This window comes from Urtica dioica, chromosome 2 (genome assembly GCF_054948205.1).
Source record: "Urtica dioica subsp. dioica isolate 48M chromosome 2, U.dioica_male_clone48M_v1_H2, whole genome shotgun sequence".
In the NCBI taxonomy this organism is placed as follows: Eukaryota; Viridiplantae; Streptophyta; class Magnoliopsida; order Rosales; family Urticaceae; genus Urtica; species Urtica dioica.
This window is the reverse complement of record NC_142757.1, coordinates 47,413,078-47,440,338: the sequence shown is the minus strand read 5'-3', so window position 1 is coordinate 47,440,338 and position 27,261 is coordinate 47,413,078. Positions and strand designations below refer to the sequence as shown.

The following is a 27,261-nucleotide window of genomic DNA, read 5'->3' as shown; positions in this document are numbered from 1 at the left end:
CGCCTGGGGGTCGAGCTCGGCTGGAGGTCGAGCTCGCCTGGAGATCGCCCCTGCTGGGAGAGTGAGCTCGCCTGGAAGGTCGAGCTCACCTGGGGGGTCGAGCTCGCCTGCGGGTCGATCCTGGCTGGAGGTCGAGCTCACCTGGAGATCGCCCCTGCTGGGAGAGTGAGCTCGCCTGGAGATCGCCCCTGATGGGAGAGTGAGCTCGCCTGGAAGGTTGAGCTCGCCTGGGGGTCGAGCTCGCCTGGGGGTCGATTGGGGGGTGTGGTGAATGGGGGGTGTGACCGTGCTCTTCGTGAGCTGCCTACGTACCCGCTTTGCGGGATCAGGTCATGACGTAGTTCAGGGCGAGTGATCCGTCGGGGACGCTATCTCGTGGCTCGTTGCCTTGCCGAGTGGTCCGTCGGGGGTGCTATCTCGTGGCTTGTTGCCTCGCCGAGTGGTCCATTGGGGACGCTATCTCGTGGCTCGTCGCCTCACCGAGTGGTCCGTCGGGGGTGCTATCTCGTGGCTCGTCGCCTCGCCGAGTGGTCCGTCGGGGACGCTATCTCGTGGCTCGTCGCCTCGCCGAGTGGTCTCGCCTGGAGGTCGAGCCTGCCTGGAGGTTGAGCCTGCCTGGAGGTCGAGCTCGCCTGGAGGTCGAGCCTGCCAGGAGGTCGAGCCTGCCAGGAGGTCGAGCTCGCCTGGAGGTCGAGCCTGCCAGGAAGTCGAGCCTGCCAAGAGGTCGAGCTCGCCTGGAGGTCGAGCCTGCCGGGAGGTCGGGCCTGCCGGGAGGTCGAGCTCGGCAGGGGGTGAGCTCGCATGGGGGGTCGAGCTCGCCTGGAGGTCGACCCTGGCTGGAGGTCAAGCTCGCCTGGGGGGTTGAACTCGCCTGGAGGTCGACCCTGGCTGGGGACAAGCTCGCCTGGGGGGTCGAGCTCGCCTGGAGGTCGACCCTGGCTGGGGATGAGCTCGCCTGGGGGTCGAGCTCGCCTGGAGGTCGACCCTGGCTGGGGATGAGCTCGCCTGGGGGTCGAGCTCGTCTGGAGGTCGACCCTGGCTGGGGATGAGCTCGTCCGGAGGTTGAGTTTGCCTGGGAGGTCTAGCTCGCCTGGAGGTCGACCTGGCTGGAGGTCAAGCTCGCCCGGAGGTCGAGCTTGCCTGGGGATGATTTTCCAGATATTATTGAGAAGTACCCATGGGTCGCGGGACCTGATGGAGGGTCATGGGACCTGAGAGGTGGCGTTGGTCTTCATGGCGGTTCACCAGCACGGGGCTTTATGGTGGTTCGCAGGCGTGAGACTTCGCATGGCTTGCCGATCCGAGGCTTCGCGGTGCTCACTGGCCCGAGGTTTCGCCGTGGCTCGTGGGCACGAGGGCTTCGTGGGGCTCGCTGGAGGTTCACGGTGCTCGACGGCGTTGCTCGACAGCGGTTCAGCCGTCCTCGTCGTAAGATCTGGGAGTGGAGAAGAGAATAAAGAGAGTTGAGAGGATTCTCAGTTCTCTGTCCCTGAGTTCAGAGTCCTCTTGAGTTGGGAGAGTATTTGGCTGGGTGAATTCCGGGGTTGAGAGTCTCTGGGGTTGAGAGAGTTTTTGAGTTCAGGGGATTCTCTCTCATTTTTTCCTTGTCTCCCCTTGAGTTGAGAATGAGTGAATTATTTATAGGAAAAGAAACCGGTGCTTGGTTGAAGCTTGGTTTTTGCTTGGTTGAAGCTTGATTTTTGGCTTGGTTGGCGCTTGGTTTTTGCTTGGTTGAAGCTTGGTTTTTGCTTGGTTGAAGCTTGGTTTTTGGCTTTGGTTGAAGCTTGTTTTTTGGCTTGGTTGGCGCCTAGTTTTTTACTTGGTTGAAGCTTGGTTTTTGCTTTGGTTGAAGCTTGGTTTTTGGCTTTGGTTGAAGCTTGGTTTTTGGCTTGGTTGGCGCCTAGTTTTTTACTTGGTTGAAGCTTGGTTTTTGCTTTGGTTGAAGCTTGGTTTTTGGCTTGGTTGGCGCCTAGTTTTTTTTTAGTCATGTGTGTTTGACTTAAACTGTCCTTTTATATCGTAACGTCGTTTTTGCGATTGGGGTGTCGTTTTTTTACCATAAGAAAAAGACGGCATAACATTAACCCCCCAGTTTCGCGTGCGACTTGTCGTGTGGGAAACTTTGCTTCCCCTCCCCTTATTTATTGATTTATTTATTTATTCCCACTTTGTGTGGCCGAGGGAATGGTTTGTGTAGCCGCGCTTTGAGCAGTCTTCGAGGTGGGTTGGGTTCTCGATGGCCTGGAGGTCGAGCTCGCCTGGGGGTCGAGCTCGCTTGGAGGTCGAGCTCGCCTGGGGGTCGAGCTCGCCTGGCGGTCGAACTCGCTTGAAGGTCGAACAAGGCCGAGCTCGCGTGGAGGTCGAGCTCGCTTGGGGGTCGAGCTCGCCTGGTGGTCGAACTCGCTTGGAGGTCGAGCGAGGCCGAGCTTGCGTAGAGGTCGAGCGAGGCCGAGCTCGCGTGGAGGTCGAGCTCGCTTCGAGGTCGAGCTCGCCTAGTAGTCGAACTCGCTTGGAGGCCGAGCTCGCGTGGAGGTCGAGCTCGCCTGGCGGTCGAACTCGCTTGGGGGTCGAGCTCGCCTGGTGGTCGAATTCGCTCGGAGGTCGAGCTCGGTTGGAGGTCGAGCTTGCCCGGTGGTCGAATTCGCTTGAAGGTCGAGCGAGGTCGAGCTCGCGTGGAGGTCGAGCTTGCCTGGTAGTCGAACTCGCTTGGTGGTCGAGCGAGGTCGAGCTCGCGTGGAGGTCGAGCTCGCTTGGAAGTCGAGCTCGCCTGGTAGTCGAACTCGCTTGGTGGTCGAGCGAGGTCGAGCTCGCGTGGAGGTCGAGCACGCTTGGAAGTCGAGCTCGCCTGGTAGTCGAACTCGCTTGGTGGTCGAGCTCGCGTGGAGGTCGAGCTCGCTTGGAGGTCGAGCTCGCGTGGAGGTCGAGCTCGCCTGGTGGTCGAACTCGCTTGGGGGTCGAGCTCGCCTGGTGGTCGAATTCGCTCGGAGGTTGAGCTCGCTTGGAGGTCGAGCTTGCCCGGTGGTCGAATTCGCTTGGAGGTCGAGCGAGGTCGAGCTCGCTTGGAAGTCGAGCTCGCCTGGTGGTTGAACTCGCTTGGTAGTCGAACTCGCTTGGGGGTCGAGTTCGCTTGGAGGTCGAGCTCGCTTGGAGGTCGAGTCGCCTGAGGATCAAGCTCGCTTGGGGGTCGAGCTCGCTTGGAGGCCGAGCTCGCGTGGAGGTCGAGCTCGCCTGGTGGTCGAACTCGCTTGGGGGTCGAGTTCGCTTGGAGGCCGAGCTCGCTTGGAGGTCGAGCTCGCCTGAGGATCGATCGGGGACTTGATGGCGCAAGTCCCCTCATCTCGGGTCGCACGGAGTTCTTTGCGATACGTTCGGGGTTTCAACGTCGCGAAACCCCATTTCTCGGACTCCGTGGACGCTTTTGAGGTCGGTCGGGGACTTGGTGGCGCAAGCCCCCTCATCTCGGGTCGCACGGAGTTGATACGTTCGGAGTTTCAACGTTGCGAAACCCCATTTCTCGGACTCCGTGGACGCTTTGAGGTCGGTCGGGGACTTGGTGGCGCAAGCCCCCTCATCTCGGGTCGCACGGAGTCGATACGTTCGGGGTTTCAATGTTGCGAAACCCCATTTCTCGGACTCCGTGGACGCTTTTGAGGTCGGTCGGGGACTTGGTGGCGCAAGCCCCCTCATCTCGGGTCGCACAGAGTCGATACGTTCGGGGTTTCAATGTTGCGAAACCCCATTTCTCGGACTCCGTGGACGCTTTGAGGTCGGTCGGGGACTTGGTGGCGCAAGCCCCCTCATCTCGGGTCGCACGGAGTCGATACGTTCGGGGTTTCAACGTCGTGAAACCCCATTTCTCGGACTCCGTGGACGCTATGTCTGTATTCCTGCATTTTCAAATATATATATATATATATATATATATATATATATATATGTATATATTTGTTTTGCGTGTTTGTCTTACTCTATTCACCTGGTTGGAGGTCGGGCCTGCCTGAAGGTCGGGCCTGACTGGAGGTCGAGGCTGACTGAAGGTCGAGGCTGACTGGAGGTCGAGGCTGACTGGAGGTCGAGCCTGACACGGCTTTGGTGCGTCGTAGAGACGGCTTTATTGCGTCGCGAGGGACGGCTTTATTGCGTCGCGCGGGACAGCTTTGGTGCGTCGTTGAGACGGCTTCATTGCGTCGCGAGGGACAGCTTGGGCCTCGGGGGGGCCTTGGTGGAAAGCTTCCGTAGAGAAAGCTTTGGAGTCAATCTTCGTCGTATTGAAGGTTTTCCGCGGAGGAAAAGAGTTGCCGGTGGAGAGCCCGGGGTTGTTCTCGGGATCCCCTCCTTCTAGCGCCAAAATGTTAAGCCGTTTTTTGGGTTTAACATTCGAGGACACGTGGCATGCCTGGAATAGTCACGTGCCTAGTATGGGGTCGGCCCAAATTACTTTTCGAGAGTCCAATGGGCTCAAGGAAGTTCGGGACAAAGCCCAAAGCGTCCAGGAGCTTCAGAGGATCTTAGAATCGTAAAGAGGGAAACGATGCTTTGCCTTCTTTTTCGTCGGGACCGCGATCTTCGTCTTAGATTCCTGGCCTGGGGGTCAAGCTCGCCTGGGGGTCGAGCTCGTCAGGAGGGTCGAGCTCGTCTGGAGGTTGAGCTCGGCTGGAGGTCGAGCTCGCCTGGAGATCGCCCCTGCCTGGAGGGTGAGCTCTTGCCTGGGGGGTGAGCTCGCCTGGGGGGTCGAGCTCGGCTGGAGGTCGAGCTCGCCTGGAGATCGCCCTTCCTGGAGGTTGAGCTCGCCTGGGGGTCGAGCTCGGCTGGAGAGTCGAGCTTGCCTAGTGGTCGCCCCTGCCTGGAGAGTGAGCTCGCCTGGAAGGTTAAGCTCGCCTGGGGGGTCGAGCTCGCCTGGGAGTCGATCCCGGCTGGAGGTCGAGTTCGCCTGGAGAGTCGAGCTCGCCTAGTGATCGCCCCTGCCTGGAGAGTGAGCTCGCCTGGAAGGTTGAGCTCGCCTGAGGGGTCGAGCTCAACTGGAGAGTCGAGCTGCCCCTGCCTGGAGAGTGAGCTCGCCTGGAAGGTTGAGCTCGCCTTGGGGGGTCGAGCTCGCCTGGAGAATCGAGCTCGCCTAGTGATCACCCCTGTCTGGGGAGTGAGCTCGCCTGGGGGGTCGAACTCGGCTGGAGGTCGAGCTCGCCTTGAGATCGCCCCTGCCTGGAGGGTGAGCTCGCCTGGGGGTCGAGCTCGACTGGAGGTCGAGCTCGCCTGGAGATCGCCCCTGCTGGGAGAGTGAGCTCGCCTGGAAGGTTGAGCTCGCCTGGGGGTCGATCCTGGCTCGAGGTCGAGCTCGCCTAGTGATCCCCCCTGCTGGGAGAGTGAGCTCGCCTGGAAGGTTAAGCTCGCCTGGGGGTCGAGCTCGCCTGCGGGTTGATCCTGGCTAGAGGTCGAGCTCGCCTGGAGATCGCCCCTACTGGGAGAGTGAGCTCGGCTGGAAGGTTGAGCTCGCCTGGGGGGTCGAGCTCGCCAGGGGGTCGATCTTGGCTGGAGGTCGAGCTCGCCTGGGGGTCGAACTCGGCTGGAGGTCGAGCTCGCCTGGAGATCGCCCCTGATGGAAGAGTGAGCTCGCCTGGGGGTCGATTGGGGGGTGTGGTGAATGGGGGGTGTGACCGTGCTCTTCGTGAGCTGCCTACGTACCCGCTTTGCGGGATCAGGTCATGACGTAGTTCAGGGCGGGTGATCCGTCGGGGACGCTATCTCGTGGCTCGTTGCCTCGCCGAGTGGTCTTCGGGGGTGCTATCTCGTGGCTCGTTGCCTCGCCGAGTGGTCCATCGGGGACGCTATCTCGTGGCTCGTCGCCTCGCCGAGTGGTCCGTCGGGGGTGCTATCTCGTGGCTCGTCACCTCGCCGAGTGGCCCGTCGGGGGCGCTATCTCGTGGCTCGTTGCCTCGCCGAGTGGTCTCGCCTGGAGGTCGAGCTCGCCTGGAGGTCGAGCCTGCCAGGAGGTCGAGCCTGCCAGGAGGTCGAGCTCGCCTAGAGGTCGAGCCTGCCGTGAGGTCGAGCCTGCCAGTAGGTCGAGCTCGCCTGGAGGTCGAGCCTGCCGGGAGGTCGGGCCTGCCGGGAGGTCGAGCTCGGCTGGGGGTGAGCTCGCAGGGGGGTCGAGCTCGCCTGGAGGTCGACCCTGGCTGGAGGTCAAGCTCGCCTGAAGGGTCGAACTCGCCTGGAGGTCGACCCTAGCTGGGGACAAGCTCACCTGGGGGGTCGAGCTCGCCTGGAGGTCGACCCTCGCTGGGGATGAGCTCGTCTGGGGGTCGAGCTCGCCTGGAGGTCGACCCTGGCTGGGGATGAGGTCGCCTGGAGGTCGACCCTGGCTGGGGATGAGCTCGCTTGGGGGTCGAGCTCGTCTGGAGGTCGACCCTGGCTGGGGATGAGCTCGTCCGGAGGTTGAGCTCGCCTGGGAGGTCTAGCTCGCCTGGAGGTCGACCTGGCTGGAGGTCAAGCTCGCCCGGAGGTCGAGCTTGCTTTGGGATGATTTTCCAGATATTATTGAGAAGTACCCATGGGTCGCGGGACCTGATGGAGGGTCATGGGACTTGAGAGGTGGCGTTGGTCTTCATGGCGGTTCACCGGCACGGGGCTTTATGGTGGTTCGCCGGCGCGAGACTTCGCATGGCTTAGCGATCTGAGGCTTCGCGGTGCTCGCTGGCCCGAGGTTTCTCCGTGGCTTGTGGGCACGAGGGCTTCGTGGGGCTCGCCGGAGGTTCGCGGTGCTCGACGGCGTTGCTCGGCAGCGGTTCAGCCGTCCTCGTCGTAAGATCTGGGAGTGGAGAAGAGAATAAAGAGAGTTGAGAGGATTCTCAGTTCTCTGTCCCTGAGTTCAGAGTCCTCTTGAGTTGGGAGAGTATTTGGCTGGGTGAATTCCGAGGTTGAGAGAGTTTTTGAGTTCAGGGGATTCTCTCTCCTTTTTTCCCCGTCTCCCCTTGAGTTGAGAATGAGTGAATTATTTATAGGAAAAGAAACCGGTGCTTGGTGCTTGGTTGAAGCTTGGTTTTTGCTTGGTTGAAGCTTGGTTTTTGGCTTGGTTGGCGCTTGGTTGAAGCTTGGTTGAAGCTTGGTTTTTGGCTTTGGTTGAAGCTTGGTTTTTGGCTTGGTTGGCGCCTAGTTTTTTACTTGGTTGAAGCTTGGTTTTTGTTTTGGTTGAAGCTTGGTTTTTGGCTTTGGTTGAAGCTTGGTTTTTGGCTTGGTTGGCGCCTAGTTTTTTACTTGGTTGAAGCTTGGTTTTTGCTTTGGTTGAAGCTTGGTTTTTGGCTTGGTTGGCGCCTAGTTTTTTTTTAGTCATGTGTGTTTGACTTAAACTGTCCTTTTATATCGTAACGTCGTTTTTGCGATTGGGGTGTCGTTTTTTTACCATAAGAAAAAGACGGCATAACACTAATAGGCAGGCCGCGCAAACTTTTGTACTATTTTTTTGGAAAGCATTGTTATTGAATTTCTAGTAAATTACGGCTGAGTCAATTTTATTTTTTTTTCTTCAGTGAGAACTGTGTCTCTTCTAATGCTTGGGCCAAAAGCCAGCGAGCCTTACGTCACATGCAGTGGGGAGAAGAAAGGGGTTCGTTGTTTTTTGTATTCCAGCTAAGTTTCAATTTACATTAAAGTTTAAAGGCCACATGTACCAATGTATTTTCTCAGATTTTTTTTTTCTTTTTCATTATTTGTTTCGTATTTGGTTTTGAGAGATCTAAAAAAAAGGAAGTAATTGTAAAGTTGGGTTTTATATTTTTTATTTGGAATTTAGATTATTAGAACTTGCCAACTAAAAAAGGCTATATAACAAATTTATTGCTTAAAAAAAATATACATGTAACTGGATAATTTTATCATAATATCGGCAAAAAATTATGCATACAAATTTATGCAAGTCTTGTCAATGGTTTGTATCAGGCCGGCACTTGTCCTAGACGAGTTAGCACTACTACGAATATAAGCATTTCGTCGCACCCAATGCCCAAAATATCGCACCAGAAAATGAAATTTGTAGTGGTGTAGGTCAATGTCTAAGATCCCAAAATTTAAAAAAAAATGCTAAAAAAAGGCTCAAACTCAAAACACGAAAGACTTATAATTTGATTAGAACCCGTTTCTTTATAATACTTATTTTGTAATTTTTTTAAGACGCTTAATTCTTAAATTTTGCATAAGGCTTCCAATTGTGTTGAGCTGACCCTGATTTGTATGATATTAAATTTTGCATAAAAGCCTCCAATTGTGTTGGGCCAGCCCTGATTAGTATCGTACGTCTGGTGCCCAAATTTTGTAATGAAAATAAAATTTTCTTCAGAAAATTAATAGAAAATCAAAATTATCTATTATGTTTGGAAGTCCGAAAAAAGCATGAGAGAAATTAAAGAAAATTTTGTATCGTATCTGTGCAAATTCCTTTTCCAGACATTTATATTTTACAAGAAAACGAAATTCTAATTTTAGTTTTACATTAAAAAATAAAAAATAAAATAAAAAAGAAAATTTTAAATGAGAAATTTCATTTTCTAGACCCAAAAACTATGAAAATATCACCATTAGACCCGTTACTTAAAAAATATCCAAAATTGGACTTTTGGACACATTTCGGACAAAAATACCCTTACAAGATCATATAACACTACTAAAAAAAATTCATTCTCTACTTCTCTCATTCTCTATCATTTTTTCATCATTTCGCGTATCCAATTGGTGTAATTCCTTCAAAATGGGTAAGTATGCTTCTCCATTCATCTTTTATTGCTTTAGTCATATAGCGTGTATAGAAAAAATAAAGTTGGTAGATGTAGGTTAAAGTTTCCGGAATTTAACGTTATTTCCGATGAATTCCGACCTTTTCGGATGAAAATCATGTAAAAATTCCGATGAAATTTAAGCCAATATTCCGACAAATTCCGACAATTTCCGACACTTTCCGACAAATTCCGACATTTTCCGACAAGACCAATTTTCCGATGGTTTCTGACAGTTTTCGACCGGTTCCGACCAATTCCGATGCGTTTGGAAAAAATCAAAGTTTAATGCATTTTTGTGATATTTCTTACAGTTTTATTGATGGTTAACGGTACGTGGGAGAGAAATGGACACTTATACGTGTTCAAAAACGCGAGAACATTTCCGCTTGAAGTTTCGAAAGAGACAACCTACATGGAGTTAGTCGACAAGGTGTACAAGAGAGTCGATATAGACAGATCAAAGTATGACTTAAAGTTTGAAGTTCCATATGAGGCTGGTAATATGCCAATTGAGCCTGCTTTGTTGAAGGACGATATGGACGTTAAGTATTATACGAAGAATAAAAGTCGTAGAAGTTATGCACTTTGTGTAACTTTGGTATCGAAAGAAGTCAAGGCGTTAACTCCAAAAAAAAAGATAAAGGGAAAAATGTGATGAACGAAGAATTGTCTCGTGTTGAACTCAACAAGAGACAACATAATCTTATTACAAATGATCGAGATGATAATCATGTGTTCAACAGTCGAATAGATGACCGAGACGATGAAGTATACAAGCGTGATAGATATGACTACCACAACAACGATCTGGATGATGACGACAAGTTTGACGTAGATGATGGAAACAACTGTGACAAAGGAACATAATTTGAAGAGTTCGTGAACACTGAAGAATATGAAGATTTTGTAAAACATTTTACAGTACCATCGGGACAGGGTGAACCATCGAGACATGGTTAACAATCATGTAACCCTCATAAAGTTGTACCACCAACAGATTGCGTGCCTTACTCATGGAAAGCCCCTGAGTTCACAACCGATGATTTTGTCAAGGAAGAACATAATGACGATCCAAGTCGATTGCCAAATTCTTCGACAGGTATTAAGAATGAGATGTACTTATATTCTTAAATGAAAAATATAATGTTATATGTATTATAACCATTGAATGCAATAGGTAGCACATAAGAAATATACCTTGGGAAGGAGTTTGAGTCCAAGAAGCAGATGAAGCAAGAGATTCATGTTTTTGCTCTAAAAAATAATTTCGAGTTTAGAGTGAAATCCTCTTCGAGAAGTAGATGGTATGTCATATGCAAAAATGAGATGTGCACTTGGAAGCTGAGGGGTGTTGTGCAGTGGTCTGAAATGTGGCAGATTACGTCGTACGAGAGTAGACATTCTTGTGCGCGTGTGGTTCGAACAAAAGGACATAGAGGAGCTGCACCATGGGTTATTGGTCACGTCTTTAAAGATAAGTACAATATTAGCTCTATGGCTGAGTATTCGGCACATAACGTAAGAGAGGAAGTCAAGACAAGATGGGGTGTTGACATCTCGTACTTGAAAGCTTGGAGAACCAGGGAGAAAGCAATTTCATACGTAAGGGGTACGCCAAAAGAATCTTATCAGAAGTTAGCATCTTGGCTATACATGTTGGAGCAGAAGAACCCTGGGACTCTGACTGCGTTTGTGAAAGATGGCAATAGATTCAAGTATGCGTTCTTTTCTATTGGGGCGTGTCGTAGAGGATTCAAGTCTTGTCGACCGGTGATATCACTAGACGGTTCATTTTTGAAGACAAAATACGGTGGACAGTTGTTATGCGCAATTGCGATGGATGCTAATTCACAATTATATCCACTTGCATTCGGGGTAGTAGATACGTCAATTTATCCTACATATTTAATTATCACAAATATTAATAGAATTAAACATAACTCCAAGAATTCATAATTAAAAAAAAAAAGCAAACTTCATAACTCCAAGAATTCATAATTAAAAAAAACTAATTATATAAAACAACTAATTAGTATGTTGTTCATCATTTAAAAAATATACTTACAAAAAACAATTGTTGTTCATCATTTAAAAAATCTACTTACAAAAAACAACTAATTAGTTTGTTGTTCATAATAAAAAAACAATTAATCATTAATTAGAAAAAAACAACTATTTATGATGTTCATAATTAAAAAAAGAAAAATTAGACGGACTAGCAAAATTCAAACGTTGAGATTGCATTTTAGCCAACATTTACATTTATTTTGAGAAATAGCCAATTTCGCTGACGTGGCGTTCAAGCCAATATTTTGCTTCCAGTTTTGCCCTTTTTAATTTTAAAAAAATATAATTAAAGAAAATCAAAATTGATTGCTAACATATTTATGATTTGATTGCCAAGATATTCTATTTTGATTGCTAACATATTTATGTTTATATGATATATAATTGATAGCAAGTTAGGAGTTATTGTTGAGTATTTTTTTTTTCCTTACACGTCTCTCTCTCTCTCTCTCTCTCTCTCTCTCTCTCTCTCTCTCTCTCTCTCTCTCTCTCTCTCTCTCCACTAGAGCAGCCATGGAAGCCGCGCAGAGATCGCTCCTCCTCGAATCCTCTAAGCTCTTCCCTCTCCCGCCCAACTTCACGCCGTCGTACGGCACGTCGGGATCCCGCGCCGACACGTCGCTGCTCCGATCGACGGTCTTCCGCTCCGGAATACTTGCCTCGCTGAGGGCGCTCAATACACGATCCGTGATCTGGATCGCCATCACGGCGTAGCACAACCAGGTCTCTGACAACGGCATCACGATCACTTATCCCTCCGGCGGGATGCTCGACCAGGCATGGGAGCCCTTCGCCGACTCCCTCGCCGCCGCTCCGAGCTCCGATCGAGTCGTCGAGTTCGCGGAGTCGGAGGTCGGATTTCGTCTCAGGTAATTAGTCTTTGAATTTTCCATATCTTTGTCGAATTTCAAAGTGTGAAATTCTAGGGTTTCGATTGGGGATTTCGAAAATAGTTCTTGTTTAATTCATTTAAATTCGTGTTAATGTTTGTTAATTCGTGTTCATTCGGTTTATTTATGTTTATTTTTTGGATTTCAGAAATAATTCTTGTTTAATTCAATGTTGATTCATGTTAATTAACGTTAATATCTGTTAGTTGCTGTTACTTGACTTTGTTTTTGAATTTTTTCTTTGTTCTTCCCAGCTGATTCATGTATGGAACGATTTTCAATCCTGTTAATTAACGTTAATATCTGTTAATTGCTGTTATGTAGGTTTTTGAACGATTTCAATCCAGTTAATTAGCGTTAATATCTGTTAATTGCTGTTAATTGACTTTGTTTTTGAATTTTTTCTCGTGCGGTGTAGGTTTGGATGCGTGTTTGAAAGATAAGCATATCACGGTGGATTTGTTAGATATGCATTTATCACGATGGATCTGTTTTAGTTGGCATTTATTCACGCGATTCCAATTTCATTTCTTTCTTTTTTGGACGCGGGAATCTTCCAAATATTTTGATTTGATATTATTTAAATGAAGGGCAAATTTGTATTTTTTTACTGTTAATGTGGTATATTGGCTACACATTAAAAATAAACCAAAAGTTGGCTATGTTGACAATTACAACGTTTGACTTTGCTATTTTGCTCGGGCTCCCTTAAAAAAAACTAATCATTAATTACACAAACAAGTAATTAGATTAATTATGTTGTTCATCATTTAAAAAAAAATACAAAAAACTCTTTATTTATCTTAAATTATTTTAAAAAAAAAAAAAACTGTCGGAATCGGGTCGGAAACTGTCGGAACCATCGGAGACTGTCGGAAGAGGTCGGAAAACGTCGGAATCGGTCGGAAATTTCCGATGAATACCATCGGAATTCATCGGAAACTGTCGGATCCGACAGTTTCCGATGAATTCCGATGGTATTCATCGGAAATTCCCAGAAATTTAAAAAAAAAAAAAAAAAAAATTCACCTCCAAATCTCATTCAAATCAACCTAAAATAACTAACAACCACTCAAATCTTGTATCCTATCATTCCTACTCTAATCAAACCATGAAAAAACTATAAAAAAACTAACCTTTTTTGTCATTTGGTGAAGGTTGGAACTATGGTGGTTTCGGTCGGAGCTTCGGTCGGAGGCGTGTCGGAACTCGTCGGAATGGGCGTCGGAATGGAGGGGCGTCGGAATGGGTGTGGTTGGAGAGAAAGTGAGAGTGAGAGAGTGAGAATGGTGTGGTTGGAGAAGAAGATTAGGATTTATTTTGAAATGAGGGTATTTTTGTCCGAAATGTGTCCAAAAGTCCAATTTTGAATATTTTTTAAGTAACGGGTCTAATGGTGATATTTTCATAGTTTTTGGGTCTAGAAAATGAAATTTCTCTTTTAAATTTCATCTCTTCCCTCATATTTTTCGAACTCGAAACATACCATGAGGTAATGGATACACAAAGATATCTTGATCGAGGTGACCAAGATTTGGAGTGCGATAATAGTGGTTGTGAAGAAGATAAGACAATCATTTGTTCAAACGAGTCTCATAACCCTCATTAGATTATTACTTGCATAAACTAAGTCTCAGAACGCTATTTAGTCAACACTTTGAAAAAAGAAAAAAAAAATTCTACAAAATTTATCCGATCTAAATCCAAAATACCATGATAATGGGGAACTGAATGGTGTAGTGATAATGGGAACCCATGATCAAACCAATCTCATGTCGGCAAGTATTTTTTAAATTCTTGATTGGCTATCGAAATTAAATCTTCAACGTCATGATCATCGCGGTACGTTGCTGATGTGGCAGATGATTTCTTGGCACGGCTGAACAAGAAAAAAATTTCTTTACGCCATTCTTCAAAAACTGGGCAACCACACTGGTTCGCAAGCCAGTCTTCATACTCAAACTGGAGATACAACGTTTAAACGGGTTACTTGAGTCTCAAGGAACACACACTACCGAAGTTGATATTTCAAATAGGGACTAGGGGTCACTTGGCTTTTATGCAGTGTTTGAAAAACTTACTGTTTACTAATTTTTATTTTTCTTAGAAAACTATTGTTGGCTACTAAAAAAAACGTGCTACAAACTCATCAATACCAACAATTATTTAAAAAAAAAAAAAAAAAAACTAGTTGAAACTTGGAATCATGTGCTTTGCACAAATTATTTTAAATTAGATTTTTTTTATGTTCACTTAGTGACTAAAAAATTACCATATATTTCTCAAGATATAATTAGATATACAATTTATTAAGATACATATGTTTTAAATTCATAATAAATAAAAGAGATCGACTGTTTGAAGTTGGACCCACCCTTAAATCTTGGATAAATCATGGTGCACGTGCCATATTTAATGTCTTTTTTGTTTCCTTGAAATTAGAAATCAAATTTGCAATTTAAAAATCATAAGAATTGATGTATATGCTCTTTAGAAGCCTACATATTTAGTACCATTTTCAACATTCCATTTGAGATTTTTCTACACTTTCCGAAAATTATTAGTAGTAGCCAAAAATAGAGATATTTTTTGGGAGAGAGTTAGACATATAATTTATTTAAACTCTTTACGTTCAAATTCTAATCAAATACTCTAAAAGTTAAGAAAATATTCAAAAGTAAAACAAGACATTTGCTCATACTATAAAGATCTTTATGTAGGCATATTGAGTTATTTCTTTAATATTTAATCAATTCTACTACAAATATATGTATCTTACAGGGAGACTTGAAACTTCATGAGTGTATCGCTTTGGTACGTTGTTGCGCTCGAGCACGGCGTAATAGGCATCGATATCTTCCATCATTTTCTTTTCCGACGGAAGCTCGATTCGGTTAGACAAAACACCCGATATCCACTTAGCTTGTAGCTCGAACAAGGGAAACGGAAGAGTCTAGATGGAGAGGGAGTATAATTTAGCACAAAGATTAAGACTATTATTCTTAATAAATAAATAGTTTACCTTGAATGGAACACCAACAAAGGAAAGCCATGGTGCCAAAGCCGGTGGGAACACATGCTTATAAAGTGGTTCGACTCGATTGTCATGGACGGTTACAATGCCATCGGTTTTAAGAAAAGGGTAATGGTATTTGTACCTTCAGAAACAAAATTCAGGATCAACATTTATTTTTTTTTATTTAAGGACAAGAGTCTTAAAATCAATAGCAAAATAGTCAACTTTTAACTAGCTGTAAAAGGGTGAATTAGCCTACTAGCCCAACCAACCCATTTTTGTTAAAGGAATAGTTCAAGTTTGAATTAATTAAAAGAATAGCCCAAGTGATATTTCAGTTCCAAAATTACCCTCACCCAAAACTCAGTCTCATTTCCAAAGCCTCAGGCGCCGCCTATTCCAGCGGCGTCACCCATATGCAATTCTTCTCTCCGAACTCTCTCTGGTTTGCTCTCTATCTCTCTCTCTGGTTCGCTCTCTAATTCGCGAATCAGTTAATTAATTAACTGATTAAATTCTATTATGTTAATTAATTGACTGACTGGTTGAATTAAGAATTAGCTTAAGTTCTGATTTTTTTGTTATTAAAGTTAATTTACTAACTGACTGAATTAGGAATTAGGTTAATTAATTGAATGTTTTGAATAGGAATTGACTTATGTTTGGTTTTTGTGAATATTTTGTGAATTTCGAATACAAACATTCAGTTAATTAATTAACCTAACTCAATTCAATTTGTTAATTAATTAGCTTATTCGCGAAGGGTATAATTGTTTGCTAAGAAAAAATGGGTTTTTTCCTTAATTAAATAAAACTTGAGCTATTTCTTTAATAAGAAGTGTAAGATGAGCTAGTTACAACAAATTTCACTTATTTAAAATTAGTGAAATAGTCCAGATGTCCAAGCACCATGTTTCAATTATTTTTTACCATGTGATTAAATGTTTTCGAATGTGATCAATTGCTTATATAAATCGTCAAAAATTGATGACAATGTCAAATCTGTTTTTTTTTTTGTTTTTTTTATACAAAATAACTTGACCTATTTAGTGAAAACTTGAAACTTTAACTAATTTACTATTCAATTAACTTCAAAATATTATGATTTATATTTTATTAAAAAATTACCCATAATAGCAAAAACAAAGCTATCACTAGGCATACATACCCGGTGCAATGAATTATCGTATCGGCAATGACAATGCTATCATCTTCAAACACCACTCTACCATCCTCGTGGACGGTTCCGATCTGCGTTATGTTCCTCAAACATGAATGTAATGCGTGCAAAGATGAGGGGAAAAAAAACTTTAATTCAACATTTTCTCGCTTATTTTTGAGGCCCACCCGCGATTGCATTACCATAGGATGTAACCATATATTTTCAGTTCCGGGAAGTTTTGTGAGTGATTGCTCGGTAATTGATCTCGCTGCTATGTGGACTTCGTTGGCTACTCCGGATACATCGCGAGAAATGTTCATCGCACTTGCCGAAAGCCCTATCACAACCACGACCTGCGAAATCGAGGGCGTCGAGAAAAGATATCTATCATTTAGAAACTCTAAGGGGAAAAAAAAAAGTAAATATGTGCTTATTAAAATAGAAATCGCCAAGTTTATGCATCCCATTTTGACTAGCCGTTGAATTCCAGTGACTAGATGTGAGGTAACCTCTTCTAGAGGCCGGGCCAGTGTTCTTATTACCCCTAAAAATACAAAATGTTTTTAAGAAAAAGTACCGGTCATTTGGTTTAGTTTTCTAAGCTCGTTTTCTGTTTTTAAATTCTGTTTTCTGATTCTAAATTTTAAATTTTAAAAACCGATTTAAAATTACGGTTTAGAATATTTTAAATGTTGTTTGGTTATGTTTTTCATTCAATTGTTTTTATATTTATATTTAAAGTTTAAGAATTATAATATAAGTATATAAGGCAAATGAAATAGAAAACAACTTTTTTTTGTTTTATGTTTTCCAACTAAATTTCAAAGCAAAAAAAACATAATTCCAAATCTGTTTTCTAAACTATTAATCAAACATGTTTTCTAGTTGTGTTTTCTAAAATTTATAATTAGAAAACAGAAAACAAGATCGAAAAACTAAACCAACCAGGGTGCTAATAACTGAATATTAGTGACTTTTTTTAACTGAATTGTCACGTCATCAAATTTGTTAATTTTCACTCTTGTTATCACTCGTCACATTAGCTATTGTCTAATTATCAATAGTTTATTGACAACAATTTGTGGCTGACCTGATCTCGGAAAGGATTTGGAGTTCGATAATTGTGGCTGTGAATCTGTTTCCCTGGCCACGCATGGATACCTGAAAAGAAGAGATCAGACACACAGCTACTGATACATATCATAATAATGATATGATATATAAAGTTTATCAACTATTACCGGGAATATCGTCAGCGACTCGGGGCTCGGAATGATGGCCATTACAAACGACGACTGCGTCGAAAACCTCATCCAATGAATCGCCTTCCTTGTTCTTCGTCTTCGACAAGACTCTCCACTGATGAGTCTCTGCCGAAACCAGACCAACAGACTCAACCTCAGTCTCGAACCTCACAAACTCCTCGATCCCGAACTCCTTGGAAAAGTCTCTCAGGTACATCAATACCTCTCTGTGACCCGGAAATCTTCGCGAGTCTCTGAGCTCGTCATCTTTCGCGGCCACAAACGGGAAGTCTCTGAAACCCATGATCTCCCTTGGGAGGTTGGTCCGGACTGAGTCGTACGCGCTCGAGTGGACCGCGCTTCGACTCGGGTCGAGGCCTAGCGGGTCGGACTCGACCCGGGTCGTGTAGACCCAAGTCCCGCCGATTTGGTCTCCCCGCTCGAACACTACCACCGTGTGTCCTTCGCGCCGGAGATCGCGCGCCGCCACGAGCCCCGAGGGTCCGGCTCCGATGACGGCCACGTGGCGCGAGGCGAGTGGTCGGGGTTGGTTAGCCATAGCCAATTACGGGCTTTGTGTGATCGAGATTGAATTTTCTTTTTTTGTGTTACGTCTGATAATGTACTGACAAGGGTTGTAGGGTTTCAGGGATATGTTTATACTCAATAGGTGTTATGAAGTTAATAATTCGGCGTACAGAAATAATACTTACGCAATCAACTTTATGCTATTATTTGGAAAAGTCTCTTTCACATAATTCACACACACTGCAAGTGAACAAGTCTCTTTCACAAGAGTAAGAGATGTAGCCTCCTTGATATGCGTTATCCGAAACAAAACAAAAAAAGTTTTGTTAGTGATTTTTTTTCTTTTTTCTTTTTTTTGGAAATAGAATATGTAATTAAACATGATGTTGTTCGATTATGATTGCAAATTCTCTATAAAAAAGAGGGATTTTCCTCCACTCGGGCTTGGTTTAAGTTTTTTTTGGGCGTAAAGAAATTTAATTTTTTAGGCATTTTTATTTATTTAGATTATATTTGAGTGTATTTAAGTTTTAAAAAAATTATTTAAGGGTATTTTTCTTCATCTACATGTGTATCATTAAAAGTGGGCTTAAATCAATGACGTTGCTCTGACCAAATGAGTTTATTGTTTATAAAAAAAGTGCGAAAGTTGTTAATTCATGAGGCAGCTATATTCGCTTTTATATATATGAAAAAACAGATAATAAATTAGGTACTTCAAACATATAGACCCAAACTTACGGGTCTCTGAAACCCACAAATGCGTTACGAAAATGTAGTATCTAACTCTCATAATCTGGTCTATAAATTCAAAAATAGAGACCCACACACACACATACACTTATAGCACTCAAGATGATTTCTTGATCCTAATAGAACAGAACACACAACTCTGATCGGGAATTTTAAAGTGTAAAAGGACACTTGGAGGCAGAACTTCTTTTAGAAATGGTCAACTGGCTGAGATGTACCTTGCTAGTGAATATTTCATAAATATTAAAAATAAAATTGAAACAAATCAAACTAGAAACAAATTTTTCAAGGAATGATGATTGAGGAATATTTCATAAGAAAATATTTGAAACAAATCTTTCGAGAAACGAGGAAACCGTCACAAAATCCAAAGCGAATTGAATAATGCAACCTCTCAAAACTTGCACCAGGATGTTCCAATTTCCAACAGCTTCAAAGGCACCATGGACCGTTTTTTCGAACATGAAAAAAGTCAATAAACGTCGTAACAACGTATTTAAATTATTACACATTCGATTCCGGGATTATCTTTGTGCTTCAAGGCAAAGACATCTTCGTATACATAGAGAAAGGCTTTGAGTTGCGTATCGACCATAAGTGGCCTTATTTTAATTTTTGAACTTAAATTACTCTCTGCTTCACATCTATCTCGGAAAAATGTATCCGATAGGAAAGCGATACATATGTTTTGAATAAAGAAACTTACTTAAGTCTAACATTTAATTTAGAAAACACAGGGGCGAAAACCGAATCTCATGTAAGAACAGGATAATTTTGCACTTGTTTCATCACATAACAGTTCAGTTTTAAGGGCTCTATAGTCGTGACCCACCACATTGTTCCGTATTTGAACCAATTAGCACTACTTTGCTTCGTATGTGTTTTTGTAAATCTTGTTTGGCAACCGAAATCAAATCTTCATTGTCGCAATCATCACGATAAGTCGCCGATAGAATGGAGTATCTCGCAAAAAGCCTGAACGACATTTCCTTCCGCCATTCTTCGTACAAAGGACAATCACACTGACTCAACAGCCAATCTTCGTACTCAAACTGCAACATAAAAAAAGAGCAATTTGGACGGGTTTACTTGCTCCTCAAGGAACAATATTCTGATTTAATACTAGTAATAAGGATGTTGAATCATATTTTACCGCGCGCTTAAACAAAGCATGAGTGTGTCGCTTTGGTACTTTTCCGAGGTCGAGTGTCAAATAAAATGCAGCGATATCTTCCGTCATTTCCTTTTCCGATGGAAGTCGGATTCGGTTTGACAAAACTCCCGAAATCCACTTGCTCTGCAGCTCATACAACGGGAAAGGAATAGCCTGGCAGGAGTATTATTTGCAAAAAAAGATTAATACAAAAAGAGGAATAACTATAAATACAAATGCATGAATAAATTATATATACAGGTTAGAATATAAGATCTCAATGACTTTAACCAAAATACGAAGACAACAAAATTAGTACACAATGCAATAGTTGGAGCGGGTAAGACAAGGTTAGACCTTGAAAGGAATACCAACAAAGGAAAGCCACGGTGCAAAATCCGGTGGAAACACGTGCTTATAAAGTGGCCCGACACGGTTGTCATCCACGCTCACAACACCGTCGGTTTTGAGAAATGGGTATCGGTATTTATACCTTAAGATGATTATTCTCAATGTCAGCTTTTTTTTTATGTAATATTTTCGAATACTTATCAAAAGTCCTAGAGTATTGAAGTCGCTAAGGAAAAATGTACCCGGTGCAATGAAGAATGGTATCTGCGAAGACGATGCTATCATCCTCGAAGACGACACTTCCGTCCCCGTGGACCCTTTTGATCTGTGCATTACCTCAAATATGAAAACTGATGATTGAATACAGAGAGTCCTTATGCTTAATAAGGCGGGCCATAAAATACCATAGGATGTATCCAGATATTATCAGAACCGGGAAGTTTCGCGATTTGGGGATTGAGATTCGATCTCGCTGCTATGTGAGCTTCTTTCACTACCGTGGATATGTCACGTGAAATGTCGATCGCACTTGCCACGATCCCTATCACAACCACGACCTATGAAGGGAAAAAAAAAATGAAGGAACACAACCTTTACCACTGAATCGATTAGAGATTTTTCCTATTTACTTTATCTCTAAGATCTTGTAATCGAATTCTCTCTCTAGGATCCTCTGTAATTTGATTACGAGATTCGGCAAAGAGCCGAGTACTTTAACACATATGTTACGGCCCGGGATCTCGATCTCGAGACGGGAGGACCAAATTAGAGTGTTTGTCTCTCTGCTAAACCTAATCTCTCCTCACGTGAGAGAGATTAGATTATTTGGCTGAAAGATAATTTTATTAATGAAAAAGACCTATTTATATGTAGGTCAACTTACAACCGGGCTTTTCTTAACGAGGCCTAAACAAAATAAAAGACATAATAAAAAATCCATAATAAAAGATTAAGGCCTTAACTTAAATACTTAAAACAGTAGCTTAAATAATAAAAACGAAATTAATTAACCTCGGCCCAATTAGGCCTTCGGATCACGCGGCCCACCGACCGCTGCACCGTTACGACTCATTCGATGGTATTGTTTTCCATCGAATGAGTCAGTAACATTGCTCCCTCCCTCCAAATCGAGGTTGTCCTCAAGCTCGAAATCTGGATAAGCTTCAGTGAACGTGTCAAACTCTTCCCAGGTGGCATTATCACGGTCGTCGTTGCTCCATTGGACCAGCACCTGTCGCCTTCCCTTGAGCAACCGAGCGCGGAGGACCGAGTGTGGTGGACTGGGCAGCGTACGTCCGTCAAGGATTAAAGGCAGCTCTGTTGTTGAAGATGGTAGCTCGCCGCGATGTGGTTTCAGCAATGAGACATGGAACACGTCGTGGATGCGCGATCCCTCTGGAAGTTGTAGACGGTAGGCTACAGGTCCGATGCGGCCAAGGACACGAAAAGGCCCGTAAAAACGTGGTGACAGCTTGTGAAGCGCAGATTTTGACACCGACAATTGGCGATAGGGCTGAAGCTTCATCCACATATAGTCACCCACCGCGAATTCGACGAGGCGATGTTTGCCATCGTATGTTGTCTTCATACGGTGTTGTGCTTGTGCCAAGCGATCGCGTGCTTCGCGGAGTAGTACAGTACGGTCTTCGAGAGCGCGATCGACAGCTTCCACTCGCGCGGTTCCCGCCGTATAATCAAGTAGCCGCGGAGGGTCACGACCATAGACCAACTGGAACGGAGTGGCCTTTAGAGCAGTGTGGTAAGAGGTATTGTAGCAGTACTCCACCCATGGTAGCCACTGTAGCCATTTTCTGGGTTTATCCCCTGTCAAACATCGTAGATACATTTCAAGAGTACGATTTACCACTTCCGTTTGCCCGTCAGACTGCGGGTGATAGGCCGTTGTGAAGGCTAAGGACGTCCCGGAGAGACGAAGAAGCTCACGCCAAAACTTACTCCGAAAGACTGGATCCCGGTCTGTGACGACGGATATCGGAAGTCCATGTAGGCGAAACACCTCGCGGAAGAATGTGTCGGCTACCGAAGTTGCTGTGTACGGATGGGCCATCGATAGGAAGTGTGCATACTTCGAGAAACGATCCACGACGACTAAGATGACCGTTTTTCCTCCCGACTTTGGAAGGGCTTCCACGAAGTCCATGGAGATGTCAGCCCAGATGGCCGTCGGAATAGGTAGCGGTTGTAGGAGCCCTGCCGGCTGAAGAGTTTCCCACTTGTATTTTTGGCAGATTTGACACTGCGCAACATACTCTTGGACAGACCGCTTCCAACCCTTCCAATAAAAATCATGACGTATGCGCTCCATAGTCTTTTGGACTCCTTCATGCGATGAATTGTGAAAGTCTGCGACTATCCTCGCCACTAAAGGTGAGGTGGTTGTTAGATATGCCCGTTCCTTGAACAAAATAAGGCCATCTCGAACAACCCACGCGCTCCCCTCTTCCCCGCGAATTACGCTGTCTCGCAAGGTGCGTAGTGACTCATCGGTTTCGATCTCTTTGCGGAGCTCATCGAAAACGCTAATTCTGGTAGTGGATATGGCGAAGAGCGCTGCTCCCGCTGACTCCGAGTCCTCCTCACCGCGCCGTGACAAGGCGTCTGCCGCACGGTTTAAGGCACCCTGTCGATATTCAACCGAGAAGTCAAAACCCATCAACTTGCTTACCCAGTGTTGTTGTGGCGAGGTCGTTAGACGCTGTTCGAGGAGAAACTTGAGGCTGAAATGATCTGTTTTGATCGAGAACTTATGCCCCCATAGGTACGGTCGCCAGTGTGTCACGGCCTTTGCCAGCCCTATGAGCTCTCGCTCGTAGGCAGCAAGCTTATGGTGTCGCTCGGCGAGTTTTCGGCTGAAGAAAGCAATTGGGTGCCCTTTTTGCTGCAACACTGCGCCGATCCCGCTTCCCGATGCATCGCACTCGACAACAAAGTCCTCCGAAAAATCTGGTAAGGCGAGTACGGGGGACTCGGAGAGAGCCTTTTTTAGAGCGAGGAAAGCCGCATCTGCTGCCTCATCCCAATGGAACCCGTTCCGGCGAAGAAGTCGAGTTAAGGGCGTTTAGGCCACATTAACGGCTGGTCAACCATCCTCCCAATGGAACCCGTTCATGCAAAGCCCATACTTTAGCAATGTGGGACTCTCACATGTCAATCTCATACTTAACAATGTGAGAGTCAACTAGGATCGTAACAATACCCCACGCTTGAAGAACCAACGTCCTCGTTGGTCACGGCCATGTTGGTCACGGCCACGTTGGTCACGGTTGGCACCCCCTTTGGGTCCAAGCCACCACTCCGTGGGCCACCACTCCATGGGCCACCACTCCGAGTGTTGGAACCAAGATGGGACCCGCTCTGATACCAAAGTTCTTACGGCCCGGGATCTCGATCTCGTGACGGGAGGACCCGTGATGAAGGTGATTACGAAAATTAGAGTGTTTGTCTCTCTGCTAAACCTAATCTCTCCTCACGTGAGAGAGATTAGATTATTTGGCTGAAAGATAATTTTATTAATGAAAAAGACCTATTTATATGTAGGTCAACTTACAACCGGGCTTTTCTTAACGAGGCCTAAACAAAATAAAAGACATAATAAAAAATCCATAATAAAAGATTAAGGCCTTAACTTAAATACTTAAAACAGTAGCTTAAATAATAAAAACGAAATTAATTAACCTCGGCCCAATTAGGCCTTCGGATCACGCGGCCCACCGACCGATGCACCGTTACGACTCAGTCGATGGTATTGTTTTCCATCGAATGAGTCTGTAACAACATAACTGCTCAAATGCCAAGAACTAGCTTAGCTTCCCATGAAATGAAACTCCGGTTTTCGCAAAGTTAAGATGTGTATGCAAGTATTTCCAACAACCAACAACAAAAAGCACCATAATTTTTTCAGCGAGGTAATGGGAAAAATTATACGAAGAAATCTCGATCTGACCTGATCACGGAAAAGATGTGGAGTTCTATAATTGTGACTGTGAATCTGCTTCCCGGGCCACGCATCGATGCCTACAAAGAAGATGACAATACTATCCAGGGATATCATTTGCAGGACTATTACTTGCATAGACACATCACATTTCACTAACTCAAATCCTAGCCTTGAAAAAAAAAAAAAAAAAAAAAAAACTAAAATCCAATCTGAAGCAATTGGCACGTTGTTGGAACTGTACAGCAATATCCAAATCTCTTAAGAAAAACAAGTTCAATCCAATCCAAATCCAAATCCAAAATACCTGGAATCTGAGCGACACGAGGCTCCGAATTAACGCCACTACAAATGACAACCGCGTCAAAAACGTCATCAGCTTCGAGCTCAACCGAATCACAATTCTTCTTCTTCTTCGTCGACACAACTCTCTAGTGAGTCCTCTCGCTCTGATCACCTGTAGCCAGACTCACAAACACAACCTCCGTCCCGAACCTCGCAAATTTCTCAATCCCAAACTCCTTTGAGAAGTCTCGCAAGTACATCAACACCTCTCTGCGGCCCGGAAACCTTCTCGAGTCTCTGTCCTCGTCTTCGTCTTCTCTGCCCACAAATGGGTAGTCTCTGAAACCCATGAGCTCTCTTGGGAGGTTGGTCCGGAGAGACTCGTACACGCTCGAGTGCACGAAGCTACGATTCGGGTCAGACTCAAATCGGCCAAGATTACATGATATATTAGCAGTGCAAAGTGCAGGTGGCACTATCGGCCAAGATTATATAGTAGGTGGCACTATTGGCCAAGATTATATACTTATTAGAATAAATCCTAGGGGGCATGCATTTCTGCATCCCATGGGGGCTTGAACCCACGACCTCTCCGTCGAGGTGAGTGTGAGATTACCGCTAGACCAAGCTAGCTACCACACTTCTTGGCGTAGTTGGTCGTTATTAACTTATTATTTTGTTATTATTTGTACATGTTATAAGTCAGACTTATTCATCACATATAATATGATGTAATTACTAATGTGATGTTAGATGCAATGTTTAAAATATCGATATCGATACTCATACCGATGTTCTGATTTTACGGATATATCGAGTATCGACAGATATTCTATAACAATTTTAATACCGACTACCGATTATATCGGTGATATATCGATTGATTCTCGACGGATATATCGACAAAAATCCTATAAAAATATACATAATGTATATATAATTAAATGATACATATAACAATTATATTTTAAATATATATATATATATATAACATATCTATATATATATATATTTATATCTATATAGATATATACGTATATTTATATCTATAAATATACGTAATGAAAGAATATATAACATTTATTTAGCTAACAATAAAGTTCACCTTATTATGAAATTAAAAAATTTAAAGAAGTCACTCCATATAAACCTATGTAGTTCTATGCATTTTAATAAGCAATAACGGGTCTTCATCCTCCCATTTTTCCTTGATATCGTGGATATATCGGGATATATTGTCGGTATTTTGAACCTTGGTTAGATGTTTGTTCAACTAAATTGTTGTTACTACTTGTTGAATAATCGATTGATTTTAATCGGATAATTACGAATAGTGATCAATCAAACATATAAACTAAAGCAATAAGAGACACACGAGATTGGTAACCATGTACGGTTAAAATCACCGCGTACTCAGGGGGACTGATACGTTCGAGTGAAAAGCAATTCACTAACAATCGTTAAAGGTACAAAAATATTAAGTTTGACTAAGCTCCCCTTCGCAAACACCTTCGTCTTTCACACCTTCTGGATTCTTTGCAACCTAAGCTAGTCTTAGGTCTAAGACTCCCTCTCACTTTCACTCAATCTTCTCCCGAAGATTCTCAGCACGCCAATATGCAAAACACGTTCTCACACTTAGTATGATGGTACATCAGCTATGAGTTACTCAGAGTTTGTTGTCGATGAAGATCTCCATAATAGAGAGACAAACTCAGAGTTATGACCATGTGAATTCACCAAACAGTAAAAGGAACAAAACGAATCACACGAACCCTCGATAGGTTTTATATGATTAAGTTCCTAAAAATTCGCAAAATCTCATAAGTCAGATTCTCCAAATCCGATCTTATTCATCCAAGATAATTGAAACTAAACAACGTGTTTAGCTGATTTGTCTCGCGCAAGAGGAAAAGACGCAAATACCCTGGATTTAAGTTGTTTGAACAACTTCTTGACGCTCTGACTGAAACAATTTTATTATAATTTGTTTTGCCAAATAAATTATGCCATAAAATATTCAACAATTTCCCCCTTGATATTTTTATGGCAAAACAAACACATTTCACTACGCAGAGTGTTTCAATAAAAAAAGTTTTAGCAACTAAACATGGCTAGCAACTTAACAAAACCCATCAGTTCAAAATGTTTAACTATAGCTATTACAAACCCAAAAAACTAAAACATTCATCAATCAAAATACTCCCCCTTTTTGCCACAAAAAGACAATCAAGGGAAATATAGCAGTCTAGATTGAGAGTAAAACGAGCTTAAAGTACAGAAATAAAAAGAAATAATAACATAAAAATTCTTCTAGTGGCAACGGCTTGAACTTTCAACTTCAGTCTTCATCTTCATCTTCATCTTCTTCATCAGGGTCTTGAACTTGTTCCTCCACCTTATACTTGATGTCTCTGATCAGGCTGGTAAGAAGCGATCCTCTGGTTAGTGATCCTTGCAATCTCGGCCATGTTGAACTTCACTTCTCCTTCAAGCTGCCTGAGTATCTTATCGCATGGGCGAGGAGATAATCGATGTGCTTTCCGGGTAAGAAGATGTTGGAACATCTTCTTACACAACTGGAGCCAGCTGCTCCTCCTTGACGTCATTCTTGTCCTTTCCGGTGAACAGTTTTGGATTAGCGTTGATGAGCTTAGCATCAGCGGATAGCTCGTATCCATGTGCCACCAACTCGGAGTCCTGCTTCACAACCAGTATGAGATAAGAAAATCCGATGAGATGGTTTACCTTCTTGGAATCTCCATGAGCTGCAATCTGGTTGAAGATGATCTCGCCAATGTTGTCAGCTTCCTTGTTCCCTGTGGCATAGAGAAACTGAGCCATGGACTTGGAGAGAGTGCCTCTATGGAGAGAATGGTACCAGCTCCTGATTGCTATCCCATATAAAAGGGAATACTTTGTGGAAAGATCAGCGGAAGACATTTTGTTCTCAATCCAACTGGATTTCTCTCCTCCAATGAGACATCTGGCGATTTTGTCAAGATACGACTCTGGTTCAACATGTTGTTTCCCGTGATCGTGATCTCTCCAAAAAGTGGACTTGACTAGTTCCCAAAGTCCTCGGTGAGGTTGACTAC

At 44.0% G+C, this 27,261-nt stretch overlaps 1 protein-coding gene and 1 pseudogene across 1 annotated transcript; both read right to left on the bottom strand.

Annotated features, from left to right (window-relative positions):
• Positions 1–13,423: 13,423 nt before the first annotated feature.
• Positions 13,424–17,752, bottom strand: LOC149405103 (flavin-containing monooxygenase FMO GS-OX-like 4). The gene is made up of 7 exons (XM_089603773.1): positions 17,136–17,752; positions 16,985–17,055; positions 16,095–16,247; positions 15,901–15,983; positions 14,739–14,874; positions 14,496–14,669; positions 13,424–13,678 (listed from the first exon to the last, which is right to left on the bottom strand). The coding sequence occupies exons 1-7, from the start codon at positions 17,695–17,697 to the stop codon at positions 13,487–13,489; spliced, it is 1,371 nt and encodes a 456-aa protein (XP_089459899.1). The 5' UTR covers positions 17,698–17,752; the 3' UTR covers positions 13,424–13,486.
• A 1,482-nt stretch (positions 17,753–19,234) lies between these two features.
• On the bottom strand, positions 19,235–26,730 carry LOC149405102 (flavin-containing monooxygenase FMO GS-OX-like 4; annotated as a pseudogene).
• Positions 26,731–27,261: the final 531 nt, after the last annotated feature.